The 12,303-nt window shown below is 28.8% G+C and overlaps 1 protein-coding gene across 1 annotated transcript; it reads right to left on the bottom strand.

Annotated features, from left to right (window-relative positions):
* Positions 1–479: 479 nt before the first annotated feature.
* On the bottom strand, positions 480–2,241 carry LOC105168112 (uncharacterized). The gene is made up of 2 exons (XM_011088058.3): positions 1,948–2,241; positions 480–1,149 (listed from the first exon to the last, which is right to left on the bottom strand). Exons 1-2 carry the CDS (start codon positions 2,137–2,139, stop codon positions 634–636), a joined length of 708 nt encoding a protein of 235 aa, XP_011086360.1. The 5' UTR covers positions 2,140–2,241; the 3' UTR covers positions 480–633.
* Between the last annotated feature and the right edge of the window lie 10,062 nt (positions 2,242–12,303).

Here is a 12,303-nt window from a genome sequence, read left to right as displayed (position 1 = left end):
TTTCCCATTGTAACTCATCGGTTGTCTTCCAATTATGAAGAGCGATCAAGGTATACGGATCACCTGATTCCCGAACCTGAAACAGGAGATCGTTACGTTTGTGGGGATCGTCTCCAGGCTTCCACTACAACCATCCAATTAGTTAAAGTTAGTTTGAATTCGTGGGATGCTAGGGTCCAAGAGCTAGATCTCATAATATAAGTATATATTATATGACAAGCTTGCAACTAATTGTTGTGATTTCGAATCATCAACCTGGGTTTACGTTTGGATCAGCAACGACCCCTATTTTTGGGAATTTTGAGGGTATTATTGTCTTTTCAGGGGTATTCCAGTTTTACCCCAGACAAATAGATATTTCATCAACTCTAAATCCTATGACACATTATTCTGAATCCAAACACAGTGTGTAAGAATCTGTGCAGCCTAATACCAGACCTAAGATGCAAGCAGATGAATTTGTACTGTAGACAAGGGGATGCATTCACGATTCTCAACTTAGATGTACCACTGCAAATAAAATAAGAGAGCTCAAACCTTTAAAACATTTATGTACCAATTCTTTCAACTTATAGACCTATTTTTCTATCTATACAAAAAATTAGAACCATTTGATGGGCTCTTCCAAAACTTTCAAATAGATATGTTAAGGTCGATACGAGGCTTCTTGGCTGCGACAGGCAACGGCACGTTGCTGTAGCATCGAGGGCACTTCGGATTGCTCCTTGAGATCAGCACATAAAGCAAACACCCGGGGCACCCGGCTGCAAATGAGGCCGACGACTTCTCTTCCTGATAGAGTTCGCTGTCCTTGACCGAGGACGAAGAAGTCGAGCGGGGTGAAGATGACTTAGACATCGATATCGATCGTTTCCTAACGGTCTCTTTCTCTGCCCTCTCCAGCGCTGATTTCACTTTGTCAAGAGTGCACACACTCTGATAATTGGACGACGAAGGGGAAGCCGACGATGAAGAAACGAGCTTCAAGTCTAAGCTAGCCTCGTCGAAGAGGTTCAGCGTTTGCTTCGATGTTGGAGGGATATTGAGGTCCTGAAACTTAGCCGTGATCTTGCTGCTCCGTGGCTTGGTCTCTGAAGTTGAAGAGGAAGAGTTTGTAGAGTTGCATCTCTGGAGATAAACTTTTCCTGACTGCAAATCACACATAACCAACATGAGTTGACTTATAAACAAGAATCAGGGGAATTTTCCACAGTCCAAGGAAACGTACTAAGTTGTTGAGACCAAGAATTCATGCACTATGATACTAAAAACAAGAGCAACAACATATGATTTGAACTGCAGAGAATCTAAGTCCATGAGGATTGGTTTTATACGCGTATAGCCAAGGCAGAAAAGCTACGGATACAGTACAGCGTAGAGCTTTTTATTCATAAAAAAGCAGTGAATGAAATCCTGAGCGGAGAACTACAAAAACACACGAATAAGAACAAAGAACATTAATTCAGACAACTGAAATGAATGCTACAGTGACAGCTTCCTGTTCAGTAATAAATGCACGCAATTCATCAACTCATCAATGCCCATCAACATGGAGATTGAGATTCTGAGTGAATTGCCACACAAGAACAGGTAAAAGCAAACATGAAAAGGGCAAGAACGCATACATTTAATCATACAGCTGAAAGCCAAATTACAGCAAGAAATAGTAAAAAAGTAAATAAAAATTAAAAATGAAGCAGGAAAAACAAGCCCACAAGCAATCTTGATAAGATTAGGCAATAAACAAAAGAAAGAAAATCTTTATACATATAAAAAAAAAAAAGGAAAAATCAGCTCTTTTATGCTCGTGCATTATTAGAAAATCAAGAATCAAACAGAAAATCAGAAAATTAAATATATATATATATATATATAAACTTGTTTTCTTTTTTGGTTTTTGGTTTAAATAAAAAAAAAAAAGGGAAGAACAACAGACAAAGATTATACCTTTAGGTCAAGGCGTTTTTCCCAGCCACAAGGGACTTGCAGGTCGAGGTCCAATTCCTTGGATTCAAGGGTACAGCACCCTCCAAGCAAGTCCCTAGTGATCGGTGCCGCCGTCGATTTCGCCGACGCTGGTGACTCATTTGCGTCACCACCGCCCATCACTCTGACGAGAGAACTGACGTCGGCCGCCATCCCACGAAGAACAAATACTCTCTCTTCTCTTCTTTTCTTCGCAGAACCCAACAGGAAAACAGAGAGAAATAGAGAAAAAGAAACGAGAGAGGAAGAGAAGTCTTGAGTGGATGGGTTTATATTGAAGGGCTCAGTGTGGGGGTGCCGGGGGGGGGGGGGGCTACCTACACAGGAATAATGAGTGAATCCCTCAAATTAAAAAAAAAATTGATTATGATGAAAATTAATAAAACTGTTTTTTTCAACAATATTATTGATTCAATCAATAGATGAATATATATACATAATAATAAATAATAAATTGTACTAATTTTCTATTATATCAATATGACTGTAAATAAATTACAAACTCATATAATATTAATCAAATTTTCACATATTGGATAGAACTCGAATTTAATCATTGGACCTCAACCACCACATCAAAACAAAAATAATAAAATTACTATAATTATTTAAAGTCCCATTATGAAGAATTTAATGTACATGATATATATTTATGGGAAATTTCTTTAATATTTTTATGGTAATTAATTTTTTTAATTATTACAGAGAGATTCTAAATTTGTAATTTTGTTTTGAGGGCGTCGCATTAAATGCACTAAAGGACAGCTGTGAATTAATGAGACGCTAAATACAAAGAGAGAGAGAGAGAGAGAGAGAGAGAGAGGTGTTTGATAGGTCTCATAAATGCAGCTAATCACTTCTTCAAATTTTATGCATTAATCGCTGTTTGTCCTCTCTATTAATCAATACTTAACACCTTTCCCTTTCCCCATTTTCCTTTTTCTTTAACAATTCAAAACTCATTATACCTTATTTCTAAAATCAAAACTGCTTTCTTTTAAATATATGCTCCCAATCACCTTTCTAACTTCACTCTCCACAAACTACAACTAAAGCTGTTTGGCAAACACGTCCTTCTCATACTAAAATAACATTCAGATTTATATCATACCGATATAAATTAAATTATATTATTCGATATTTTCACGTTGGTCCGTCTTAAAAAATTCTCAATTTCAAGAAAAACAATATTGATAAGGGTAGTAGTATTAATTAAAGTAGATATTTTGTTTGACTAGATAATAATCAAACTTAATTCCTTGGACTTGAAATTAAAGTAACATGGGGTTGCATTCAATTTTTGGTGGATTGTTCATGTGGTGGCGCTATGCATCAATTGTTAACCACTCCTAGTACACAATTTATAGTCAACCCTACATTAAATATCTAACACAAAGGTGTTTATGGCCTCAAAAATATAATTTTTTACATAAATTATTCTAAGTTACGGGTCAAAAAATATTATTTAATTTTCTATTAAAATTGGCTTAAACATAAAACACTTTTTCATCTTTCCGTATGTGTTCATTTTTCCAAATAGGATTTTAAATTTTGCAGCCAAATAAATTAATTAAAATTCAATGATGTCAAACCCTTATACATAAATATTCAAATAATAATGTCATGTAATAGTTTTTCTTACATTAATTAAAGCCACCAAACTCACACCAAAAATTTGGCATCAAATTAAATAGCGACAAATAAGATGGCATCGTGCAACTTTTAAGTTTGGCAAAGTGCGAGTTTCATTCTATCCAAATTCATACTCAATAAATATTTATGTATCTACGTGCTTTTATCCTAGCCGTTAGAATGTTGATTAGATTTAAGATCTGGATTCTACCCATTAAATTTTGTATTTCTTTTTAATCAAGGTATTTTGTTTGCAAATAATTATTAGTAATCATGAATAAATAAAATCGAGTTTTTACTATTATTTGTCATAAATAAGAATCATAGTAAAAATAAAATTAAGGTAAATATTTTAACCATTTTAAGAAAAATTACTGATCGTAGTTAATAATTATTTATTATTAATTATTACAATTAATTCTTGTCCTGCACAAAATACTCTAGTGTTTGTGATGGGGCAGGCTGGTTCCTCTCTAGTGGCTACCTGTCTCCTTACCGGAAGGTGAAAATGAAATTGGGAGATTACGAAAATTGAGAAAAAAAATTATGAGCACTTTTGTATTGTTCTAACATTTTGGTAATAGGTCAAATGAAGATGATGTGGCTGCCAAAACTCATAAGACTTGTCATAAACTCTGACTGCGACATTTCTTGTCACCACCTCGAAGAACCACATGTCATTATGATCCACAACACATTATAGATAATTACATTTCACCTTTTTTATGTACGTTTTGTTTATACAAATTATTCATATATTTTATGTTATCATAAAAGTTATTTATGACAGTCAAAAATTAAGGAGCATTAATTTGTGTAATGATGTTCGTTTTTTAAGACCGTACGCGTAATTGCTCAAAAAATATGAGTGGTTTGTGTAAAAAATATGGACAATTCTGATGGGTGTATGTATAATTTTTCAAAAGACAGAAATTGTCGGTGTAAATAGACCACAAGTCGGGAAGAATAGATGTAATTATCCCGATAATAATACCCTATGCTCTATGATTTCCGAGAATTAATTAAGGAAATTTTGACAATAACTTTAGTATTTCATTGAGCTTCTATTTTCTAGAAAGTATTTTTTAAGTCGACGTTTTGATATGAGATTCACATCTAAATTTTGAAAAAAATAATAATAATTCAACCACCAAATATCGTTTAAATGACCAAATTCACACTATATGATCCGATAATATATTTGATCTCCATAGAGGATCTCGATCATAGTATGATCATGATAGTACAATTCGATCTCATCCCTATAAATATGAAGTCCCTAATTGTCATATACATTTTTTTTAAACTATTTTTAATTTCACATTCCTCCGACTAATGAACAATCGCATTGCATGTGTTTTGGTGTATATTTTTTGACGAAAGTTTAGACATGAGATAAAATATATTAATTTTTTTTTTGGGACCATTTTGAAAATTTTACAAAGCATAGAATTAATTCTATCGAGATTTTTCTTAATTTTGATAATTTCATAAAATATAAAACTAAATGTATCTAATTTTCTCAATTTTAAAATTATTTTGATATTTCATAAAGCATAGAATTAAATATCGTAAATCTAGAGACTAAAAATGTCAAACCGTTATTTAATAGGACTAAACCTGCAATTTTCCGATTATGATGTTAAAAGAAAACGTTAGTTAGAATTTTGTGGGTGAGAACAAACAAAGGCTTAGCCCCAGAAATGCGTTTTTGCGTGAAAGAGAGTATCATCAAAGTGTAGCCTAAACTTTTGTCCATATTTTTATGATTAAGTCCCAAAATTGAGGTGAGATATTATTGCATGTGAATGGTCCTCACTCATTACCTTGTCTATTATTATTTTTCCATCGTCTCGAAAAAATGTAAGCAATCTTCTGAAATATTGCAGATGAATAATTAAATTAATCTCTTATAAAATTAATTTATTTCTTCGAATTTGTTAAAATAATATAATTTACCTCTCTATATTTTTTAGATAAGGGGTTAAATTATTTTATTTTAAAAATATAAAAAATTAAGTAAATTGCTATTTTTTTCTATAGAAAGATAATTTGATCGTTTGTAATATCACATGATTTAAATTGCATTAAACCCTTAAAAGTTTCCCTAACTAACTATGTTAAAATTTCAAAAAACATAATGTTGAAATTTTAGGATTACGAGAAATATTTGAAATCCAATCTTAATTAATGCATGCAATTAATATTGAACTAATTGTGCGCTAATTGACTTTTGATGTATTATTATTATTTAATTAATTAGTAATAAATGTCTATATTAACTACTGTTCAAGTTTTAATCAACGGGGTGGGTGTTGGGTTGTTCAACGTCTCCAAGAATTGACTTTTCATGCATGTTTAAAACAAGATAATTGCATTCTCCTTTCACGAGATTTGGTGTAATCACACGTAAATTTTTTGTGGTTGAAAAATTACATTTAGCATTTGTGATGTTTATTTCCATCTTATCAATTAGTCCTTTTATTAATCAAAATTTATTGAATTTCTTGATATTAACAAAAAATAAAATAAAATAAAAAATTTATATTTACCTTGGATTGACTTAGTACTGACTTATTGCAGGTTAAATAAATTTTTTTTAATCAAATTACCCTCATATGTTTTCACGCGTTAATGTATGTGATTAGGTATATGTTCATCGTTATAAGGGTTGTTTAGTTCAAAGAAATTGTTTGATCTATAATAAAGCAGTAATAAATCAATCGAGGGTAAAAATTAACTTTCATCCAATTTTTCTATCAATATCAGTAAATTCAGTGAATTTTGACTAACAGAGAGACTTATTTGTTAGACGTAAATTCTCAAACCACATGGAATTTACATGTAATTACACCAAACCTCAGAGAATATGAGTGTAATTATCCCAAAAAAATGATGTGTTTTTCTTAAAAAAAATATATATATATTTTAACCTCAGCCATTGTAAAATTTCCCAGAAATATCATATTTTTGTTAGTTTTTTTTTTGGTAAAAACTATGTATTATATCAAGCAATACATAAATGTGGGTAAATGCTTGTACTAATTTATATCTCAATATTTAAGTGCACTAATGTGCATTAAATGATATTACATTTTGGCCAAAATCACACATAATGAAATATTTATATCTATATTGCCCAAAACCTCATAGCTTTTTATAAGTTATAAGTAAAATTAATTGACCTAGTTCATTGCAAGAAATATAATATTTAACCATAACCAATTTATATGATTAATAACAAATTATCGCAGCAAGTAGTCGTCGATCACGATTAAGCAACAGTTATTAAAAATTCTTAAAACAACGATTATTATAGAAAGCCGTAATTCAGAATCGTCAATCATATGGTAAGTGTAATTAATATATATTTTAAAAAGAATAATTAATTACGTGATAAATATATCACACATGTCATGTGTTTGAGTCCAATCAAATCTAATTTGGATAGTAATTTTGTCAATTATTTGATATTAACATATATAACCAAAATATTGAACAAGGAAAGTTGAATAAGAAAGAAGCATTAATTACAAATTATTTATAAAAAAAAATGAAATATATTTTTTAATATATATATATATAATTCATTCTTAACAATTGATCCAAAAAGTGTCTAAAATAAAAAATAAATTACAATGGACTCCCTGAATTTTGCTATAATTATAAATACCTCTAATTGTTCGAAAAATTACATATACCCATTGTGACAACCCATGTAGAAGATTTTCCTCGTATGACCATAATTTTAGGGAAAATTGTGTTTTTTTTAAATAATAAAAAAATATTTATAATCGTAATAAAATTAAAAAGTCTCCATTGTAATTTATCCAAAATTATATACCGAACAAAACGAAATAATCTAAATAAAAAAAAACAAAAAAAAAAGAAAAGAAAAAGGCAATAAAAAAATGGGCAGTATTGAAAGTGAGAGTTGGGTCTAAGTTGAAGCCCTCAATTAATGCCGATATGGCATTTTCCAGACATTAGTCTAATATTTTTGCGTGTTCCAATTCATATATATGGTCCAGTTTGTCGGCCCACAATAATGTCCAACGTTAATTCGTCGAAGATAGATACAGACACGGACACGCGGGTTCTCTCTTAATTTAACTGGGCTTACCTAAGGCACAATAATAATAAGGATAAATTACGACTCATCTTCCTAAAATTTGATATAATTATTAAAATTTACTCACTGTTTGAAAAATTATAAATATTTATCAAATACTTAATAATATGTAACTGCTAGATGATAAGCTGGAAATCACAACTTTATCTTTATTTTTTTTATTAAAAATATAAAAAAAATTGAGGGTGGGTAGGGATAGTTTGTAAAAGTGTTTTAAACAAATTGTAAAGGAATATATAAAATTATAATTGATATTTCAAAAAGTCATTTTAATCAATTCACCATAAAAATTGGATGGAAATATAATAAATGCTATTGGAACGAGTTTGTTTTCAGACGGATGTTAAAATTAGAAAATATTTATACTTTTTTTTAAACAATAAGAAAATATTTATAATTATACCAAAGAACAAAAATGACTCTAATTCGGCCTAATATAAGAGAAAATTGCATATAGGTCCATATATAAAAAATTTGCAATTTAAAGATACTTTTTAAAAAAGTAAAAAAGATAGGTTAGAAAAGAACCCTTAGATATATAGATACGTAGAACTCAATTAATTTGCATGAATATATATATAATATAATTATTAAATGATCATCTCGTCTAAAAATTAGTTAATATAATATCTTAACACGCTCTCTCACGTATAAATACTACACACACAACATTTTTTTTTAATAAATCAATGATAATGAGATCTGAACCGAAAATCTCTTATTTGGCTTGAAATTAGTACCATATTAAACGATAATTTTATCTAAAAGTTTAAAGTATTAAAGAAAAAACATTATTTGATATTTATACGTTAACAATATTATAGCTAGTTTAACTAATTAAAATATAAATTTAATAAATGCATAATAAATTAAAAACATTTAGAGTGATAATTTTATGCATAACTAGAAATTATTTAGTAAAATACAAAATATATTATTACTATTTTACAATAGTAAAATAAAAAAAAATAGTATTTGCTATATTTAATTGATGAAATTATGCTTCCTAAGTCTAACTTAATTAAACCCATTAATTTTCTTAACTCAAATATTCAAATTAATTATGCATTTAAAAATTATAATGATTAGCATCTGTCATTATCAATGCATAGAGTCAAGAAATTGCTGCACCATTTTTGAAATATTGGTGCATAATTAATCATAGCTTTTACCAAACTCAATGCAATTAAACCCTTAATTCAAATCCCCCTTTAGGGTTTGGGTCAAAAGGCAGAGCCTTTATGTTGACCTATATATATAGTTTTATTTAATTTTATTTTCGAAAAAAAGAAAAATATCTATTCTCTATTTCTAAAAAAATAAAAAATTACAACGCCAAAATACAAAAGTTGCATTTAAACACTTGTTTTTGGACTAAATTGCTGTGTTGCTGCTTTCTACTCCTTTCACCGGCATCTTACCAACCTCAAAGGACAAAATTAACCATAATTATAACTTAATTTCTTTCAATTTTATACTAATTAAATTTTCTAAAAAATCTTGCAAGATTTTTTTTTCCAAACTCCCATCATAGTATGGAATTCAAATTATATTTATTATCATTTTCTCATATTACATTTTATAAATTATTTTTTTTAATTTTAGTCTTTACTTTCATTTTTCGTTCAATAATTAACATAGCAATTATCATTTTCGCATGTTAATTATTAGACAAATAATACACATGAAAACTAACGTTTAAAAAAATTTCAATTTTTAGAATGCAATACAAAAAAAATCAAACAAATTGAACTAAATAAAAAAAAAAATCTTAACATGTAGAACCAAAAAATACGACTTTTCCCAAATTATATACTCCCACATGCCAATTTGGCGTCTGTTAAGTAATCAAAGTACTTAGAGTACAGTTTTCTCTAAAAAAAAAAACATAAATTAGTGGAGTTGCTTGTCAAGGTAGATTTCCAACTCCAAGAAAATAAATTCTAGACCCCCCCCCCCACCCCCGGGCAGCAAAACTCTTGAAAATAGTGTTCAAAATCAAATGAGTACCCGTGTGCTGCTGATGAAAACCACACAAGGTTTTGTCATTACAACATGAGTACTAAGCCACACGTACATTAACGTACGTCATGCAGACATACATGCACACGTATATGTGAATGCATGCATATAGTATAAAATGTGTCCCTTTCTAGGCACTTGCTAGGGTCATTATAAAAATAAAAAATAAAAAAAAAAAGTCATGCAAAGTTAGTGAAAATCTCTACTAACCCCATGAACAAATATGTCAAATAATTAGGTGTAATTCGGTTTTAAAAGCATTTAATACTTGCTTCCCTAACTCAAGACTTGCGGTGGGGGTGGGGGTGGGGATGGAATTTTTTGGGCTATGGAATTCAATCCATCTGGAATATTATAATCAAACTTAATTTAGATTAATATAATATACTTATCGTGTAATTAATGTACAATTCAAAAAGAACAATCAATGATATGACAAATGTATCATATCTATTTTGTAATTAATTTGATTCAATCAAATTTAATTTGAGTAAAAATTTTTCTATATACATCTCCTTTTATCAACTAAGTAAACAAGGCCCATGTCATGGGCATAACCGTATAAGAGAATAATCCAAACCATGTAAATATTTGTAGTTTGCATTTATTTATATTTTATTTTTTTAAATTTTTGCACGGGAGGCAATACAGAGACGCGATTTATATATATATATATATTATGAATGATTAATGTTAAAAAAATTATGGTAAATTAATATTATTTATAATAATTAGACAAAATTTATGCAAATTAAGTTTTAACCATATTTAGTTAATACTTGTAAGAATTTTAGATATGATCAAAATATCTATCATAATTTTAAGTCATGACTAATGTTTCAGCTTCGTTTGCTGAAACACGACTAACAACTAGCTGATGCCGTGGTTAATTAATTAGTATTTATTGTGATTTTTATCTTTTGATTGTGTTAATTAATTATGATAGGTAGCTATATTTCTGAGTTTGTAATATATATAAAATTGCTATTATTTTAATGTAATTTGTTGATAATATTTTTGACTTTGAGAGACTTGACTAATTAGGAGACTTTATATGACTATTGTCCAAAGGCCGGGGGTGGGGGGGGGGGGGGGGCACGTAATTTTCAAAATATGGAAATTTCCAATAATAAATAATATAAATGATGAGGACGGGTGACCTAAATCACTAGACTTGCAAATTGGACTCCTTTTTACGTGATATGGACATGGCTACAACCCTTTGCATGCACGTTAGCCATCACACTGCATATCGCAACATTCTCCTACTCCTCCTTTTCCTACCAAATTTAGGTCTGCACTATATATATATATATATTATATTTGTATTTTACATTTCAAGATTTTAGAAGAAAAATGAAAATTAGTGCTCACTAATTAATTACCATAAGGATTTAGAGGTTGTTTCACTATTAATTAATTTAAGTTCATTTTAATATTTTAATTACATGGTGTTTGAAAGTGTTTAAAATTTTATTTTTTTAAATCAATAAAAATCTAAAAATATTAAAGAAGATACATAGGAAATGATTAAGGTAAGAGTTAAGTTGTATATAACTATTTAATATAAATTAAATCAATAAAGCACAAATATTAATTTAATTAATGTCTTGTATCGGGCAATTTTATTATACGGAGAGGTTTGATCTTGAACTGACTAATTTTCACTTGTTAGACCATGATTTTGATCATAATACCCAAATCAATAATCCCTAAATCTAAATTAATTAACATATTTTTGAATTATTTCATCACCTCACGTGGGCTCATAAAAAACTGCACATGTATATATGTATATAGAGAGAAGGATAAAGATTAATGTTTTCTTCACTCAACAACATAGTACAATATTCAAAGACTTAAAATCATCAATATATAATAACTCAAATTTAATTTGTGACACTCATCAAGTGCAAAAAGTCTTTGTATATGCACACCCAATATATATATATATATATATATAAATGTCTAATCGTGCAAAAATCTATTATCCATATAGTTAGTCCAACTAGGCCCTAGCCATGACTACTCTTACGTAATACTAACCACATGTACAAATTAAATTAAGATACCACAATAATTATTATATACAACATTGGCTATGTCTTGCTAATTAAATTACTAATTACCCTTTTAATTATCATGTAGTAATTAATATATATTTGACATTTATATCATCTAGAACTAACATCTATTCACATATATACCCTTCCTGGATAAATTTCAAGAAAATATATATATACACACCAGCCGATATGTCATGCCATTCTTGGCGTATTTATAATAAATAATTTTTTATATTATAAATAAAAATAGAATATATAAATAGAAAAACGAAAGAAAGAAAAAAAATCAATTTATCATTAATAAATTAGTTATTTTATCAATTAAAGGATATTTTTGAATTCATAAAAAATTGATGTGACGGTAGTACTAACTATGTTTATTTGTATGGAGTATTTTTCTTTTTATATTAGTATAAATATAAATAATAAATTACTATTAATAAATAAGCGAATCCTGTCCACTTA

This window comes from Sesamum indicum, linkage group LG8 (genome assembly GCF_026168435.1).
Source record: "Sesamum indicum cultivar Baizhima isolate 11 linkage group LG8, ASM2616843v1, whole genome shotgun sequence".
NCBI lineage: Eukaryota > Viridiplantae > Streptophyta > Magnoliopsida > Lamiales > Pedaliaceae > Sesamum > Sesamum indicum.
This window is presented reverse-complemented; position numbering and strand designations above follow the sequence as displayed.